At 29.9% G+C, this 19,467-nt stretch overlaps 1 protein-coding gene across 14 annotated transcripts; it reads left to right on the top strand.

The window, feature by feature from the left end:
- Positions 1 to 477: 477 nt before the first annotated feature.
- On the top strand, positions 478 to 19,412 carry LOC143249968 (nonsense-mediated mRNA decay factor SMG5-like). Of its 14 annotated transcripts, XM_076500611.1 has the most exons (12): positions 478 to 821; positions 1,925 to 2,001; positions 5,394 to 5,499; positions 5,956 to 6,190; positions 9,668 to 9,806; positions 12,543 to 12,689; positions 13,378 to 13,443; positions 13,722 to 13,875; positions 15,352 to 15,442; positions 16,379 to 16,486; positions 17,378 to 17,492; positions 18,885 to 19,412. In XM_076500611.1, exons 4-12 carry the CDS (start codon positions 6,156 to 6,158, stop codon positions 18,957 to 18,959), a joined length of 930 nt encoding a protein of 309 aa, XP_076356726.1. In that variant the 5' UTR covers positions 478 to 821; positions 1,925 to 2,001; positions 5,394 to 5,499; positions 5,956 to 6,155; the 3' UTR covers positions 18,960 to 19,412. The 14 variants fall into 14 exon arrangements, with proteins under 14 accessions (XP_076356726.1, XP_076356745.1, XP_076356739.1 ...); XM_076500630.1 differs by having other exon boundaries at positions 479 to 821; positions 5,394 to 6,190; positions 12,543 to 12,674; XM_076500618.1 differs by lacking the exons at positions 478 to 821; positions 1,925 to 2,001 and adding an exon at positions 955 to 1,254.
- The last annotated feature ends 55 nt before the right edge of the window (positions 19,413 to 19,467 follow it).

Here is a 19,467-nt window from a genome sequence, read left to right on the forward strand (position 1 = left end):
GTGATATAAATACATTGGTTTACTTATATTAGTATAAAACTGTCCAAATAATGAAGTTTATATCCTTACCAATAATTTTTAGATATTATTTTACTATTTATTTTAAATTTTGTCATTATTTCTAAATTTAAATAAAGACATTTATATTTATTAAAAATAATTCAAGGCAAGTATAAAATTGTGTTGTATTTAAATCAAAATCGTTTTTTTTATAATTTTATGAGTTGTAGATAAAAGTCCTTCATGCAAAATCAGTTTTTATAATCACCAGGATTACTTCCACCTACTGTAAAACTCAAAGTAATGTAACTGCACACAACGTTTTTTTTTTAACAAAGCTAAATATATTTGTAAATATTTTTTTATTGGATAGGTGTACGATTAATGCAGTTATTATAAAAAGTTTGTTCTTGTGACAAATTCACTTGATTACTATAATGGCTTTCTGACTTATTGTCAATACTGTTGTATGTAGCGATTCAATATGTGCTTGAATATAAATGATATTATGAAAATATGCAGATTTAATTGAGAAATAATGTCATGTGTACTTGATTTGTAATAATAAGTGATTCACAAAATTAACAGCTCATGGTATTTGCATGTTTCGTTTTACGAGATACATCAACCCCGGAGAGGCTTATCAAAGCATTTGTAAAAGTGATATAAACAAACGCAATGCAGGAAATAAGTTTGGTAATAAAAGGATATTGTTGTGAATACATAAGTCATAGTTACGCTGGATTATCTTACGTTTTTTTTTTACTCTATAGCTGTCTCAACTAGAAGATCAGTCCATGTGCGGTCTGAAGTCTGAAATAGTAAGTATAATTCCTTTTCAACTTTACTATTACAAAATGTAATAGTAACTTTTCCTTTCGTTTTCACTGTGTTTTCATCGTCTCCTCTCTCCTATTCTGTACAATTCTGTATGCCTACTTATGTCGTTCGCACTCTCGTGTTATCACTGTTTACTACTATATAATCCAAGCCTGGGCGGCCACATATCAGGAATTTTACTTTTTGTATATTATATATATATCTATAGTCAGTTAAAATATATTATGTGTCTTATTGTTGAGATAAGGATTCTTCTAAAGTAGATGTCTCTGACTTGTTGCCGATAAATTTGATAAAATAAAAACATCACTCAATTCATTTGTTTAAAAAATAATGCATATATTAGTAAGTAGTTAAACGTGTGTAGAACAAATTCTTTACACTATAGATGATCAGAGACATATCATAGACACTGTACAGTTCTCTACTTATTCTCAAAATTACTCTTAGACCTTTAGGCTCATAATGAATGATACATCATCAGGTTATTATGGGGTATAATTTTCAACAGTTTTTGAACTTTACATTAAATAAACCCCATTATCTGGTAGATGGTGTAGTTAAATACTTTTCCTTTGCAAAGAGGTTTTAGTGGAATAGTCCATTGCAGTTAATAATAAGGTAATATAATTTACTTTGTTTGTGTGAATAATACATACTTCATGAAAAATATGTTAAGATCCATTTTTTTTCATAATTACAGTCATTAAGTGTTGCTTTTTTTTAATATCATTCATGCTTTTTCATTTATAAATTTGACTGCTCATGGGAGAGATGTAATTAAACATTAAGGGTTTTTTTTTTCTCTCTAGCACTATACTGTTTCTGCTTCTGTTTGTTTTATTTGTTTGTTACATGAAATTCCAATTTTGAAGGTCCCAAACTTGTAGATGTTTACAGCACTGGAACTACTAGTAAACATTTGTTAATGAAGAAGAATTTTTGTAACATTACTCCTGTTACTGATTGTAAACAGAAGACTTAGTACTCCTGATTTACATATTAATTTATGTTAGTACAAGTATAGTACTATATCATGTTGTTGTTTTTTAATTCATGAAATACCTATTGTGAATCATATTAGATACTCAAGAGATTCAGACAAATGAAAAAGGTACAGAGCAATATAAAATTCTAACAAAAGATGGCCATGTTTAGATAGTGAGTAAAAAACTTTCATGTTTTGTTTTTGTTATTTGTTGTGAAAAAAAGTCAGAGTGGCTTTTTAACTAATATAAAAGAATTTGTTAATGATAGTGCAAGTTCCCTTGCACAGGCCTTCAACAGTTACAGAGATTAGTGATAAGGGTTAACATTTTCTGTGACCATCAGTTGTCTTAAGGGTTCAAAATATTTGTAAGCTAATAACCATCATGAAGGGTGGAAACTTCTGTAAGGTATCAGCCTCTGTGTTTCTTAAATGTTTTCACTCTTAGTTGTTTACAATTCATTTTATGAGGTTGGACTTCAATGGTCACATCATGATTCAAACTGCTTACTCTTGAATGTTCAACATTTGGTTGTTTCTTGTCCCAGCCTTTTGTATTACTTTGTTTTGACCATAGGCAATTTTTTTTTCAGAATAGTATGTTACTGTGGACATGAATAATTAGTGTAAATATGTGTATATTGCTTTGATGTTTTGAACTATGAAGTGCTTCTTTATGTTTAGTTTTACACTTCTGGAAACAGCTAAAACCATTTAACTCAATTGGGACTTTAACACTAGTTAAAAAGTTATAAAATTTGATAATATTGTCATGCTTTTGTGTAAATAATAAAAATTTATCAGAGAAACTAACTTTAAAACAAAATATTTACAAGTAGATTTCAAATGAAACAAGTCAGAACTGTTTTTGTGTGTGTGTTTGGAAAATATTTTATTAATCATTATAAACTTATAACTGCTGCAAAGAAACTGTATAACATACTTATTTTTCTGGTTGTGTTAGATGTTGATGTTTTTCAGTTTGAAGAAATCAAGTATTGTGGAATGTTTTTTTGTTTAGTAACTAAGAAAGATATTTATCTGCATTGTATGTTGTATGTTTTTTTTGTTTGTGGGTTACTTTTTTTTATCCACAAAATAGTTTATTGTAACTATCTGTTCATACCTTTGTTGCTGAGTTTTTGGGAGATAGTTTTCAAGTGACTTTTGTGTACAAACCAAACAATTTTCATAAAATCAGTTTATAAATTGATCCTATTTAATAATACCATTTTTTTGCTTGAGTTGTATATAGAGCTTTATTTATATGTTTATGTACACAGTATATTTATTACTTGTTTTGGTTTCTGAAAATATTGGATGGATGAATGGATAGAATACATTAAAAGTTAATTGTATACTTAGTGTTGTTTTGTTAGCTGATGTTTATTTTTAATGTTTTAAACAGTAATTTGTTTGTATTTACCAGTACTATATTATATGAAACTATATTGTTTTATCCAATAACAAACAAGCATACTTCAATAAGATGTTGGTTGTTGCTGTTTTTTTAAGTTAAGAAATAATAATACAGTTGTTAACAGAATGACTAGTACATAGTTTCCAAAAAATGTTTTTTGTAGATTGTTTTTATTATCAGCTGTGTTTGACTTACAGATATTGATGTATAGTCACAGTTCTTTGTAGTAACATTTACTATGCAACTCTAGATACATATACTTCTCCTTTAAGTACTTTTGTCAGACATCATTTCATTTGTAGGTCATAAAAACGTGATGAATATAATCTACAGCCTTTGTTACTGTTTGTTTTTAACAACTAAAATAAGAAGACAATTTTTATGATACACTATCAAGATGTTCCTCTCATTTGATACTTCTGCTTATAATGACGTAAAATTATTTTTATGGAAGTAAACATTACAACTTTATTCAACATACATTATTATTGTGGCATTATATTTCTGATTTTATTTCATAACATTCAGTTTGAGATGTTTTAAGGATAGTTTGGTACAGCTGTAGCAATGTATCCTTGTCTGATACATTTTTTAGTGTTCCTCTTTCTTTTGTTCATGCAATCATATGTCCTAATGTGTTATTAAATACAGTTATTGTGAAGGAAAAAGAAAATTTACTGAATTTTTAACATGATACAGGATATTTGAATATTTTGAGTTATTTGCTTGAATCATTTCATAATGTTCATTATGAAGAATGAGGAGTTAACAACCTGGATTAAACAGAAGTTTATTTATACATTGCTATTTATCTTCAGTTAAGACATTTTTACGTTTTTCTGTTAGAGATTCCATCTTTTGATTTCCCATCATATGTTATAATCCTTGTACAAATTTTACAACCCAAGTCATTCCCATTTGGTGATCACGTTTGTATGTATATTTTCCCCCTTAAATAGCTGATTGGCAAATAGCAAGATTTTACCCCAGCTGTTATTATCTTTGAAGAAAGTTCACTGAATAAAGTAAATTAACATTTTTCCAGGGATATTTTTAGCATGATACGGCCATGTTCTCAAAGCTCTCTTTGCCTTCAATTGTAAATTCAAGAAGGTTTACTGTTAGTAATAGGGATAACACAAGATGAGTCTGTAAAAATATTTCATATATCAGTTTTTTTACTTCCAATAAAAAAATTTCCTTACAAGAAAACGAGGACAGTTCACTATTAACTCATCATCTCTTTTGTATGCCTTTTTTTCAAGGAGCTTCCATTAATAAAAAATTAACTTCTCATCCTGAACCTGTAGCTTAAGGTAGGCATGTTGCTCTCTTTATAATCATGAGGTCCTGTGTAAGTAAGTAGTAACACAAAAAGTAATTTAGAATGTATAAGAGTGATATTCAAATGCAAGTAATAAAGTAATACCACCCTAACCAACAATGGAATTACAAGAGAATGATTGTCACATGCATTTAAAAAAAATTAATGTTATGTAGTAGTTTGTCTTTGGAAATTCTTAAAACTGTTTAACACCTTAAAACTTCCCCTTGTGGAGACTGCCAAATAAAACTGATGGTCCAAAGATTTTGAGATGCTTGTTAAAATGTTCTGGGATATTTGTAATCAGTGTGATATAATGGTCAGGGTCGTGTAATTCTGTGATAAAATACTTAAGTCCTGTCTATTGACTTGAAGATCCCTTGCATATTTGGTCTGGCATGGCCAGGTGGTTAAGGCACTCAACTCATAACACGAGAGTCGCGGGTTTGAATCCCCGTCACACCAAACATGCTCACCCTTTCAGTCATGAGGTTGTTATAAGTGAGACTCAATCCCACTATTTGTTGGTAAAATAGTAGCCCGAGAGTTAGCAGTGGGTGGTGATGACTAGCTGCCTTCTATCTAGTCTTGCACTGCTAAATTAGGACTGCTACTTCAGATAGCCCTCATGTAACTTTGCACAAAATTCAAAACAAACACACAATTTATGCATATTTACTCTTATTTAAAGGAACTTTGTAACTTTGGACAGTAACATACTGGAAAAAAAAACCTGTTTTGTTTATTGCTAGTAAATTTTGTTATTTTTGTGCCATTGAAAAATAATTTTGTTTCTGTCTTCTTCTCTGTTTATTTTTCAGTGGTTTCTGAAGAAGAAAATCAAGGAACGATCTTTGTCATGTCGCCGAGTGTCTAGGAGAAGAAAACAAAGTAGTACTAGTCAGGAAAATTCAGAATTAAGTGAAGGTGTGGTACTAGTCAGGAAGATTCAGAATTAAGTGAAGGTGTGGTACTAGTCAGGAAGATTCAGAATTAAGTGAAGGTGTGGTACTAGTCAGGAAGATTCAGAATTAAGTGAAGGTGTAGTACTAGTCAGGAAGATTCAGAATTAAGTGAAGGTGTAGTACTAGTCAGGAAGATTCAGAATTAAGTGAAGGTGTAGTACTAGTCAGGAAGATTCAGAATTAAGTGAAGGTGTAGTACTAGTTAGGAAGATTCAGAATTAAGTGAAGGTGTAGTACTAGTCAGGAAGATTCAGAATTAAGTGAAGGTGTAGTACTAGTCAGGAAGATTCAGAATTAAGTGAAGGTGTAGTACTAGTCAGAAAGATTCAGAATTAAGTGAAGGTGTAGTACTAGTCAGGAAGATTCAGAATTAAGTGAAGGTGTAGTACTAGTCAGGAAGATTCAGAATTAAGTGAAGGTGTAGTACTACTCAGGAAGATTCAGAATTAAGTGAACGTGTTAAATTTTTTTTATTTTAATTTAACTACTACATGAAATAAAAGTAGATAACTACCAGTTCTGTAGTGCCTCACTGGTACAGCAGTAACTCTACAGATTTACAATTAGTGATTTAATTCCCCTTGGTGGACTCAGCAGATAGCCCAATGTGGCTTTGCTATGAGAAAAACACGTGCCATATCAATTAGTAAAAGGTAAAAAGATTCTTACCCAATATAGTTATCATAGAAAACTTTAATTCAACATTTTCTAACTCAAAAATACTTTAGAATTGGTTATTTTATCATTTTGTGACATTTTTTTGATAAAAATTGGAATGAAAATTTAAAAAATGTAAACACTTGTTTGCATACAGCTTTGAGGGGAATCTCTTGTAAATGGTGCAACTTTAAATTATTTTCAAATTTTCATTCCATCCCAAAACATTGATTTATAGATAAATAAACTATCATACTTTAAATACATAATTAAACATTTTCTGTTTCTTTCCTTATTTGTATTATTACAGTTTTTCAATTCCACCCTTTTATAATGTCACAGCATGTAGTCTGAACTACAATGAAGAAAAGCATAAAGAATATAGCTACAAATAACGTTTGAATGCCATTAGATGGAGCATATTATAAACTGTTTCCATCAGTGTGAAGCAAGTAAAATATTTAAGCAGAGGTCCTCAGAGATGAACAGAGGAATCTTGTGAAAAGTTTAGTAAACATAAAACTAAACTAGAGATCTGATACTTTTATTTTTAGTTTCTTTAGGTGTGTTTCTCATTGTTAAAAGGTGTTTTTTGTATTAAATTATATCTGTTTGAAAGCTATGAAAAGTTTCTCTTACGACCAGACATTAGTTAAATTTAGAGGGTAGTGAAGGTAACACCAATATATTATTTTGATTCAAATCCTTATTTATATTGTTAGGTTTATTGTATGTAAATAACACGAGTAAAATAACTTGATGAAACTTACATGAATAGATGGCAAATGCCTGTTGGAGAAAAACAAGTGTAGATGATAACATTTGGAAAGTCTTCCACCTCTCGTCTTCAAGTGGAAGACTTCAAAATATCATCCTCTACACTTGTGATTTTACAGCAGTTATCGTCCATTCAACTAAGTTTCATCACAAATACTCTGTTTAAACAAACAATCAAAGAATAGTAAAACAACGTGTTATTTTGTGAAGATAGATTGGTCAAGTCTAAGAATATGGTTAGCAAACATATTTTTAACTACTCTGACCACTGTGGTGGTGATACCTTTGTTAAAGTTCATGATGGTAGGTTATGAATAAATTTTTGTAACAGAAAGAGCCAGAAAATTTGAAAAGTATTAATTACTGAAGAAGGTATACAACAAATCTCAATAAAAAATGTATTTATTTTCATTATGATTGAATATTCATATCTTTTATCAGGCTTGCAAAACTGTGTCAATAAAGCACAAACTATCTGTACAAATGTAGCTGTTCTGTTTTCACAGTTTTCAGAAAATATTTACAGGGTCATCACTGTGACCAGTTGTACTTGGCACAGTTTATAATTTGTCAAATTAGCTCTTCTGAGCCATTAGGTTTAAATGTTTGTGCGTTAGCACAGATGTGACACCATTTAAGAACTTTCATGAAATTGTATTTTGTAAACATGAAAATGTAATTATATAAAGCTGTAGATTTGAATTTGGGTATTTGTCTGTAGTTTGCACTAAATACTATAAAAGTGATTTGCAAGTCAAGATAATGAAATTTCATATCCAGAAGTACTTAAAATATTATAATTGTAAATTATTCATAGTGAAATGGTAAAACACCCTTTATGTTAAAAATGTAAAACTGTGACAGTTATGCTGTCCAATATAGTGATTAAATGCTAACAAAGCTTTATAGAAACTTAACGATAACCATGATGTCACATTACATTTCCCAGATAAATATTCTTCAAGATTTTAATACATTTCAACTTGTGACTGGTTAGATATCTCACAATAATGTTAATATGATATTTTTATTTCAAAAAAATTTCAGGATTGGTAATTTTCAATTTTGTTTGTATAAAATACATCTTTACTATAAAAAATATTGTCTGGTCATTAGTAACTTTAGTGACACAGATTTTATCGTATCATTATTATTTATCTCGGATGCATTGCATGGTATTTTTAAATGTTGTAAGTATATATTTTAAAGTGTCTAACAGATTGTATTATTTCTGTATAAAATTGTTCAATATTATTACGTTCTTTATGACAGACCTTTTTTACTTTGAAAATAATTTATGTTTTGCAATAGATTATGTCAAACAACCTCTTGTTGGATTAAAGTTATTAATGGTATTTATCAAGTTTTGGACTTCATCATAACAATGACCATAACAGTTTAAAATAGTTCCAGTTTATCTTCATTTTTATGACTTCTAATAGATCAGATATTATTATTTCTTTGTTTTTTCTTGTCACATTTTTGAGGTTTATTTCAGTAATAACTTTATATTTTTCATTTATATCTTTGTTATGGATATTTAAATATAAAACTTTGTAATTTCTCATATGTGTGTCAAAATTCTTTATCATGTAAATTAGGGTTTCCCAGAATGGTTGATATTGATCCTCTTGGTTTGGTGAGACTGTAAAGGGGTGAATAAGGACTTAAGTGTTGATAGGAGGACAGAAATAACTCCTGTGCTAAAGTTGGCCTATGCATCTAACTGCTGTATGACTCTCCAAGTTTGTTTGTTGTTAAAACTGCAATTAGTCATGTAAATGGTTGGACTTCTGAAGAGACAGAGAAATAGGTTTAATGTTAGAAACTTCAGGGACTTGAGACTCAAACTCTGAACCCTACAGTCCGATATTCATCAGGCAACTTTTAGAGAAAACCTCATTCTTTTTCACATTTTATGTTTCCTAATGATTGCATCATAAAAGTTGATTATATTTTGAAGTTTCACTTCTAATTTATGTTCTAAGAATTTGAGAATCAGTGACCACTTTATAAATTTCTAAAGGGGTCAGCATCTCAAAAGGCTTTAGGAAATCCTGATATTATTTTGATACATTTAGGTGTATGGTATACGACGTACTTGTGCTGTTTATGACCTCCAAGTTTTTATCATTCATGTTCTATGTAAAGTATAAAATCAGTGGCCTTTTTTTAATCATTTCAAACTAGTTCATGTGTTTGGTCGAATAAACGTACGACAAAAAATTTGTCATTATCAATTGCTAACTAATTTCTGTGTGTTATGAAAACAATGATTCAGGTCATTCTGTGTCAGACTTAGAAGAGAAGAACAGTAGTGACATGGCTAGTTGCACCAGTGGTAGTATAACTGAGCATGGTGTCGAAGAAGAAGAGTTGAGTGACTACGGTGAGCACAGTGGACTTAGTGTTGAGAGTGTCACGAGCACTGCTGTTGACTGCAATGGAAGACTAGAAGAAAATTTGACTAGTAATAAGGCAGTTCTGCAAAATGGACTTGATTGTATTAGCATTAAAAGTAAAAATTTTGTTACATAGTTTTATTTTATGCTCAGATTGATAAAAATAAGTGTCTGGTATTTCAGTTTTAAACATTTTTGTTTTGTATAATATTTTAATATGATGAATGTTTTTGTCAGTCTTTGGATATAGCCAACACCAAAATATATTTTTGAGTAATATCATCCTAAATATAGGTCTCCAGTGGAACAGGAATTGACACCCTCAGTAGTTGAAGTCATTAAAATCATCAACCAAGAAGGACTTTTGCTGGGTATCAAAGTTGTTGCTGATTGGCTAATCATCAATAGTGACATTATTGTAACTTATGGAGAGGTGATTAAAGCTGTTACTTTGTTTGTTTAAATTCTGGTATATTTATGTTAAATTGTCATTTTTTCTGGAGTGTTATTATCTTACTGCAAGTTATTTTAAACTGTGGTCTTCATATATGATATCACTATTTTTGCTTTAAATAACCAATTTGTTCTAGCATTTGATTTATATAAATATGTATGACTAATTGCTATTTGATTATTTGATATTGTATGGTAATTTTTATATGGAATCAAACTTTTGATATGCACTGCTGGCCAAAACCTTAAAGCCAGTGAACATGAAAAAATATACACTTTACGTTGTTAGACACAACCACTTATTTGAGTAGAGCTTCGAAAGATGAAAATAAGAAAAGGGAAAACAAAAAATAAAAAACTTTTTAGCAGTTAATAAGGAAAATGTGAACACTATGAAATTAGCCTAAATACTAGCTGGTCAAAAGTTTAAGACCATACAGAAACAAAGTGTTAATCGGTAAACACGTAATGAAATTTAGTCATTTGTGTTCAAGCATTAGCGTTGTCAATATCTCTCACTGACATCTCCTGTGTTACATTGGGTAAAAACATGGCAAAGGCTAAAAAGTTGACAGAGTATGAACTTGGCAGAATTGTTGAGCTGCAAAAGCAAGGTCTTTCTTAATGTTGCAAATTTCTTAAAAGACCCTGAAAGATATGGAACGAGAATTTCAAGTGGTTGGGCCAAGAAAATTTCACTGGTGTTGAGCAGTGTTGATGCAGAAAGTAGATCAAGAACAATAAGCTGGCATCTGTGAGAGAAAGGCTTTGAAAACTGTAAACGTCTTCAAAGGCCATGCCTCCTTCCACACCATGAAACAGCTCAGTTAAACTTTGCTGAGAAGCACCAAACATGGGACCTAGAAAAGTGGAAGAAGGTTTTGTTCTCTGATGAGAAAAAATGTAACCTGGATGGTCCAGATGGCTTCCAACGTTACTAGCACGATAAGGATATCCTGGGGTACTTTCTCCTTCCAGTATTATACAGGGGCATCAAACAGCAGCTGGTTACATTGGCATGTTGGAGAGAGCATCCTTATTGACTGAAGGCCCTTACTTTTGTGAAAATGACTGGATCTTTCACAAGAACAATGCTGCAATCCACAATGCCCACAGCACAAAGGACTGTTTCATGGCAAATAACGTGATTCTTTTGGACCATCCAGCGTGTTTGCTCAAACTGAACCCCATTGAAAATGTTTGGGGGTGGATAGCAAGGTCTTTGATGTGAAAGAATTAGCAAAAGTATAATATTACTACATATATATAGACAGACAGACCAACACCTGGTAGTTGTTGTGAACTTACTGGACTGCTTTAGGTTGCTGTAAGTTTAATGCTTGGTATTTTCCAATGCTAGTCCTCCAAGTGTTCAAGGTTTTGTCTGGAATGGACAAGAATGGAAACAAACACAGCCTTTGCCAGAGGACTTTACCCTACGTGGGCTAGCCCCACTTGAAAATTTTCACCTTCAGTTGGACTTTGATACATCCTATGGACTTAGTTCGAAAGAAGAAGTTAGTAATTGTTGATTTAAGTCAAATTAAATTACGTGATTTATTTACTTACACATAATAATAAAAACTCTGAATATGCAAAGGAAGTAATCTAGTAAAAGAAGAAAACTATCAGATTTTGACATAATAACCTTCTACAATATAAATATTTATCTCTGCTTAGTTTTTTTTTGTTGTAGTTATTTGGAATTTTTAAGAGAAATTTTATATGTGGAATTCTGACTAACCAGTTGTTATTTCATCTAGAAACAGTTGAATATGTAGCTTCTTTTGTATTACATGGTTGATCTTTATATTATAAATAATTATTACGTTACTGTGTAGTAAATTAAAACTTTATTGGATGATAAAACTTAAGTTTTTGTACAAATAATTTAATGCACTTACCCCTGTCACAACTCACATTTCATCCTTCCATAACTTAGAAATAACAACGTACTTTTGTTCAGGCAAATGTTTCAACATTTTTCTGCAGATGTTCTTCAGGTAAGTAGCTTAAGTTGGATGTGTGGAAGGCTGTAAGCTTACAACTAACCCTGTAAAAGTGATATATTACAACAGTCTCTCTGTAATAACTTATAGTCGTTTGGCTTTGTTTCTTTGTTGTTGGTTTCCTGAATTACACATTGTACTCAAGTTTAGTGATTGCATAAAGGCTTCTACAAGTCATTATATGATTGTGGTTTGTCTATTTAATTTGTGTAACGAGAGTGATGTAAGATTGTGGGATATAACACTGGAACATTCATTGTAACTGAACAATGTCATATATATGTTGTTACTGCCTTCATTCTGTGTAAACATAGTTACTTTTGTTACTTCAGTATCCAAACTTTTGTCATGAGAACACTGAAACTGGCCAGTTTAGATAAAATGCTTGTGTTTAATTTTTTTTTTTTTTGCTCTCCAGCTTTCATTAGTTCTCTTAACTTTTTTACAATCATTTTGTGTGTTGTAATAATTAATGTATATTTACCTGTTAGATATCAGTGGATGTGTATTCTGGAATATCATATTATACTACTAATATGTAGACTTTTTGAGGGAAAAAAAAAGTTTATAAATTAATGTACACAATATTAATGAGATTGTTCAAAAGTGTTAAGTTGAATTTTGTGTTAATCTAGATTTGATTTTCTCACACAAGTGTATAAGCTAAAATACATAAACATTTGTTTTTTTGCTTGTGGTGTTACTAGGTTTTTCTCCGCATACAGTATCTTCACAATTTTGGCCAGTTATTAGCTAGGCTCCCAAAGACAGGAGTCAATTTTAACTCTGAAAAAGAATGCTTTACTCCAAGTAGCACAGAAAAAAGTTTCAGTGGAGCTGTAAGTACTGAGGCTGTAAGTTTATAACAATCTAAATGTTATTGTGTTATTCACTAGTTACTGGTGTCCATCTCTTTTTCATAACTGTTTATTTGTACACTTCTTTTTTGTTTTTTTTTCTGTTTCTGTTATAAGCATTAATGATAAACCAAAAATTTGAATTTGATGCCGACTGAAGAAATGTGTAAATATTATGATAAGACAGTTAAAGAGTAAGTGAATATTTGTTTGAAACTTCCTGATGAAACAATAGAAGAGTTTTGGAGAAATCAACACATAGTTTAAGAGATATTAATATAAGCTGTTGACCTGCTGTTTTCAGAATCGTCAAGCTGTAGCAGAAAGAAAACTAACACTGGAAGTTTTTGTCTGACTTGTATGCACCATTATTCTGAAAACTGAATTGTGAATATTTATTAACTTTAGAGAAGTATTGAATTAATTTCATACTTCTGTTTTATGTCATTACACAAGAAGAAACCTTGCACTAATTACTAAATGATATATATGTATATATATAAATGTGTGTGTGTGTGTGTATAGTTTCTAGGCAAAGATGAGACTTGTTTAGTTTAGTGCCTGGGTTTTAACAAGCAGAATAAATTACTTTGTTTTTATTTAACCTGTTAAATTTTATTCAGGTATTTGTTGTTTTCAAGAGTATTTTTTAGTGTTAATCTTTTGAATTAATTATATTTCTCAGGGAGTTGAGCAACCTGTAGGTCAAAGAAAACAGATGATGCGGAACATGGCTCATCTGTGGTTGAAGGTAGGAATGTTCTGAAAAATATATTGTCATGACTCTATAGTATTATTACAAATATAAATATATGTTAACTGTCTTATGTTGTATAAAGCATATCAGTTTATGATGTCAATTTATTCTTTATATATTTTTTGTTCTTGTTTGCAAATTCTACTTGACTAATATTTTAATGTTAGTGAATTTTCCTTTAGTTTTCAAATTTTTTAAATGATGAAACATATTAGTAATATTTTTTTGATTCATATGTCTAATATTTCACTGATATGGGTATGTGGATCTAGGCTGAAGTGAATGATTTGGAATCTAAAGTGAAAGGAGGAGGATTTCCCCAACTTTCCCCTTATCTGGTTCCTGACATTAGCTCCTTCTGTCAACATTTGGCATTAAAGCAGCTGAGATTATCCAAGAGATTTGTTATTGTTGTGCCATCTGTTGGTAAGTACATTCAGTGGCACAGTTTACTTCTACTATTAGTTTTTGCTTCGTAATTAATAAATAAAACTGAAGGTTATAGATACTCTTGTTGAGTCAAGTTACTCAGCACAATATGAAAGTCAAACATAGAAAATTGTGTTATTCCCTTCTTACTCAGAGAGGTTGTTCCACTATAATTACTTCTAGAACCTTCTAAATGTGTGTTGAAAGTTTTTAATACAAATTTGTATTTCATCTGCTATTTTCTCAATTTTTAACACTATATGGGTGCTGTCTGTTTGACTGGCCTTGTAACCAACACAACAAAACATGATATCTTAATTATCCTTTCCTTCTTTTTAGGATGACTGCAGATTTCAGCAGAAAATTACAATTATTTATCCTAAATGGGAACAAGCTTGTAACAGTGTACTTCTGTTTTTAATTTTGTTGTTTTGTTTCTCTTTTATTCATGCTTCATTATAATCTATAGTAACAAAGTGCAGGGATTTTATTTTAAATACAATTAGGATACGTCACCTATCATCTAACAACATATATTCTTTGTGCATTCCTCAAGGCAACAAAATTCCCATTTACCTTTTTTAAATCTAACCTATTAAATTTTTAATTTGTACATTTTAGGACTTTTTGGTTAAAGTTTACACATCTATAAAAAAAAAAAACATGTTAAAGAAAAAAATTCAACACTTCAGGATTGAAACCTTTTTGATCTTGGAAGCTGATCTTCATCGAAACTAAGTTGGTTGTCCCAAAAATAATTGTATAATTTTCAAATACTCATTTTGGAAATAAAGTTCAAAGAGTAAAACAGAATTACTCATACTTATCTTTCTTTCTAACTTACCTACTTATGAAAAGGTTTAAAAGATTTCATTACCTAGTGGAATACTGATATCCTTTTACTAAAATGAAACAAAGACATTACAGTCACGTAGGTCATAGAATGGCTTTTTTATTGGTTATAAATATGTAACGTTAACATGAGTAAATAAATAATTTAGAAAGAGATCAGACATTCTTATTTTAATTTCTGGCCTGTTAGTATCTGTAATCAGAGTATCTAATTATGGAATATTGTAACACTTAAAGGGAAGAAAGAAAGCTTAAAACAAATAATTCAGAGCTAAAAGGTATTGTGTGACATGTAGAAATAAAGATTAAAAATTGACATAAATATATCCTTTTTAAACTAATTGAAACTTGAATTGTAAATTATGTATTGATGCCAAGCATTTTCACGTGCATTGACAATAAAGTTGTTTAATTGCATTTTAACTGTAACTTAGTAAAAGTTATGATGTGCACTGAACACCACTATATGACTTGAAACAATAATTCAGAGTTCAATATTCATTAAGTATTTTTTTTCTCCTAATTATAAGTGCTTTTTTTGTGGGTTTGGCAAATGTAAGACATGATAGTTTGAATGTGATTTTATTAAAACTCCTTCTTTGTTTCCTCACTTGTTATTAGTGACAGCTGGTCTTGATGAACGTAAGAAAGAAAGTGTGGGAGCAAGAGAAGCAATTAGGTGGCTGGAAAATGAACTGAGGCATGGAACTAGGTGAGTAACGTTTTTTAGTTTTTACTGAATAACCTACAAGTAAAATGTTGTGTTGGAATACAAGAAAATGTCTGCAAAAGTATAATATTTATCCAACCATATATTTTTATATTCAGTTAAAAAAAATTAAAAACTAACATGTAATATACGTGTATTGTGTGGGAAAAAATACTTTGATTCTGTAACCTCCATTATTTTGGTTAAATAATTCATAGTTTATAATGTTAAAAACCATGTTTTAATACCTGTGATGAGCGCAGCACTGATTGGTAGCTCATTGTGTAGTTTGATTTTAAACACTAATCCGTTACCATACTCTTTTTGGTTTGGAAGTATAATTTGTCATCGGTTATTGTTATTATTTGTTTGTTTTTTTCAATTTTTCTGTGCAAGTTTCATCTATGTTTTTATTCCCAATCTTGAAAATTGAAAATATTCTTTCCAACTTGTAAAAAAAAAATAATGCCCTACGTCACGAATTGGAAATTATCTCTATTCTTATACTTGCACTTGTTATTTCAAAAATAGTTAAAAACATTCTTTATCTTCCAGAAGTCAGACTCCGTTTGTCACCTTGTAATAATTTTCATCTTTCAAAAAAAAATTAAATTCAATAAAACTATTGCTGCTATTTCTTAATATTTTCAGCTGGAAAATGATTGTTGTGAGGCAAATATTTTTGACTTAGTTATTACTTGCCATCATATCATTTATAAACATCTAACTAGGGTTACACTACCTCTGTTTATTTCTGTATATAAATATATAATAATAAATAAATTGGTAACATTGTTTTGAATTGGTTTGATAGTATAAAAGGTACTAATATTGTTGAGTTTGTTTCTATGTACAAGTGTAATGATAATTAGGTTTAGGATATTTTCAAAACCTCATTAAAAAAAAGAGTAATTTCAAGTAACCAATCTTGGATTGAAGACCAGAGCTTACAAGTGTCTCATCCTGGTCCTCTAGACAGAGGTTGGTGTCAAGGCCGAGAATGTTTAAACTAAGAGCAGTGGTGAGAATTTTGAAGACAAGACCACAGTCAGTAGTGCAGTTTTATTAAATGAGATAAGTTTGGCTTAAAATAGACACTTTTGATACAATCATAACAGTCATAAATAGAAAAGTCTTAAAGAATAGGCTAAATAAGTTTTTGGTCAAAACAAAGATAAGGTTTGCGTCTTTACAGAATATACTTTGTTATAGTGGTACTCAAATGTTTTATGTTACTGCCAATAACAACAACAGATACACAAGTTTTACAAAGTGCAGTCCATCCCAGAATTTTTTGGTTGGAATTTCATCTTAACATCTGATGTACTACAAAATGGGATACTTCTCTTTGACACTGTATTGTGATTATTATTATTATTGCTTGCCTATTAATAATAATAGTTAAAAAAGAAGTACCATTTGATAAATATATTTTTATAAGCTATGTCACAAAAATTACCAGTTTATTACATTTTGTATAGCATTGCCAAATCAATGTGAAAACTTTTTTCTCTAACTTTATTGTTATTTTGAACTAAACCTCTGAAAATTAATGCAAAGAATACCTGAGCACATCCCTGTAATATCAGGACTACAACACAGGAATCATTTTTCAAAGTTCCTTAACAACTATTGCCATCCTTTCATAGGTTTATCAATGACTTTTGGAAATTTGTTTGTTGTTTTTTTTTTCAAATTTAGCTGTTGGTTTATTTATTGAAGCCACTTGTGTGCATTTTACATGAAGAGAGGTTAAACAAAAATATTTATTAAATCTGTTTGGTCTCAATGATCTTTGCCTTTCATTTTTAACACATTGGATTCTGTTTTTTCAACGGAGAAATTTGAATATGCAAACTTGACAATTTGGGCTGAATAAAAAAAAACTAAAACTGTTCCTTTGATTCTGAGAAATTATTTTTGTGTTTGTTTTACTAGGTACAGAGTATTACTAGTGACAAACGGAAGGTTAAATCTAAAATATGTATGGTGTTTATCATACTACTCTTACTGTAGAAGTTTTACCTCAGAACTGCTTTCAGTATTGGTAAAGGTAATTCATCTTTCTTCAGAAATTTATATTGATTTTAGAATAGTGAACTTTGGTGTAGATAACTGATTTTCAGTGCAAACTGGGATGCATGAGACAGAAGAGACATATATCTTTGCTTAAGTTATAATTATTATTGCAAGTAGAAATCCTATGCTAAATGTCATTTTCATTTAAACAATGACTCAAAATATGTATAAGGTATTTTTAATCGAGTACAGGTATCATACTTTAGTAACTTGGTATTCATTGAGCTACCACAATAAACAAATTCTGTAGTAGTCTTAGTTTTGAATGGATGTCGTAAATAACTCCTGGATACTTAGGTGAGAATGTCTGGTTTGTAACAAGGCAGTTTAAGTTATTGTTATATGTTATATTAGTATTTTCAAAATACAGTAACTTTTTCACACAAATAAGCTGTGAATGAAGTGCTTTTAAGTGAAGGATATTTCTGTCTATTATTAGTAAAATGTTGTTCCTTTCAAATCGGAATTTCAAAATTTGATTTTAATTTGTTATTAAGATCATTAATATTTATGAATATCAAAAACCAAATTATCTATATTTATTGTAATCACAGAAAAATAAAAATAAACAATAACTCATAATAATTGCCTTTGCCTTTAACATTTTTTTGTTCTTCATGTTTTGATACTGAATTTATTTACATTTATACATACACAAGGTGCCTAGTTTGGTAAAAGATAACAAAGTAACATATTTAAATGATGAATTTATTCTGTTCTGTTTTTCTGTGACATTTCAGACATTTTTCAGGAAGTAAATACCATGTGACATAGAAACTGTATATTTTGTGGTTAATATAAGAAACCTATATTTTACTGGGTTGGATATTGCTGCAGCATATACTACACTGTTTTTATAGTACACATGAAATCTTTTTAACATTATAGTAATATGTGCACATAAAAAAATGTATTTAATTTTTAGTAAATATGAGGCCTCTACTCTAACGTTTTAGCTTTCTTATTCATTTCTACCGTAGATTTTTGTTTATTTCATTTATTTCTTACTTTATGTATTGATCAACACTTGCCACAATCAGGTCAAACTGTGAACATCATGATTTCTTTAGAGTTACATTCAAGATTTGATTAAACTATGTTGTTATTATGTATGAATAAAGTTGGCATCAGAATTTAATTAATATTTTATAAACTTTAAGTTCTTAACTTTACAAGGATTTATTTTTAAAATGCCCAGTTTCTTTTGATATGAGAATGTGATACTTGCTTTGCAGGTTTTTCTTCTTCTCTGATTTATTTATCAACTCTCTGAAAAGTACAAAATTTAACATAAATTACTCATTATGATATAGATATTACTCAGGCAAAACATAATTTTCATAACCTTCTTGTTACTTGTTTACAGAGCCATAAACCAGAAAATCAGAACCACCTTGCAACACCCATCTGTCATATCCTGTCTTACACAAATTGCCAGTAGTTCACTTGGATATTTTATACCATATTATTTATAATGAATGGAAAGCCAAGGCTGTAATCTATAAAATGATGTATTTTTGTACATTGTCTGTTTCCATTTTTAGTTTCACATTTGTTCTCACTGGCATCACATCAACAAGCTCAGCTTGATTTTGAGGCTCTTATCACATAGCTAGAAAGCCGGAAAAATTATGATAATTATTGGAGATGTGTAATTCATCCATGTAATTTTTCTTTATTTTCTGATGTACATCATATAATAACAATTAATAAGTTAGATGAGGTAAGATAAAGAGAAACAATAATAAACATTCTTCACAAGATTTTTCTTACTGTTGTGTAATTTGATATGGTAATTTAAGCTTTGAGTTTCCAAGTAACTTACTACTTGTATGTGATGGGATTATTAGTTGGAGGCAGTTCAAAGGGCAATAAAATTTAAGTAAAAACAGATGTCTACTGTTTAAATGTAATTTGATGTTACATGTGAAGTTGCTTGAGAATGAAAA

Source organism: Tachypleus tridentatus, chromosome 1 (assembly GCF_004210375.1).
Source record: "Tachypleus tridentatus isolate NWPU-2018 chromosome 1, ASM421037v1, whole genome shotgun sequence".
NCBI classification, from domain to species: domain Eukaryota; kingdom Metazoa; phylum Arthropoda; class Merostomata; order Xiphosura; family Limulidae; genus Tachypleus; species Tachypleus tridentatus.

Excerpts from the sequence above, each read along its gene's own strand:
- LOC143249968 (XM_076500611.1), top strand. The coding sequence starts at position 6,156 with ATGAGAAAAACACGTGCCATATCAATTAGTAAAAG. Across the intron at positions 6,191-9,667 it reads GCCATATCAATTAGTAAAAG|GTCTCCAGTGGAACAGGAAT; the intron begins GTAAAAAGATTC and ends TCCTAAATATAG. Across the intron at positions 13,444-13,721 it reads TGGCTCATCTGTGGTTGAAG|GCTGAAGTGAATGATTTGGA; the intron begins GTAGGAATGTTC and ends ATGTGGATCTAG.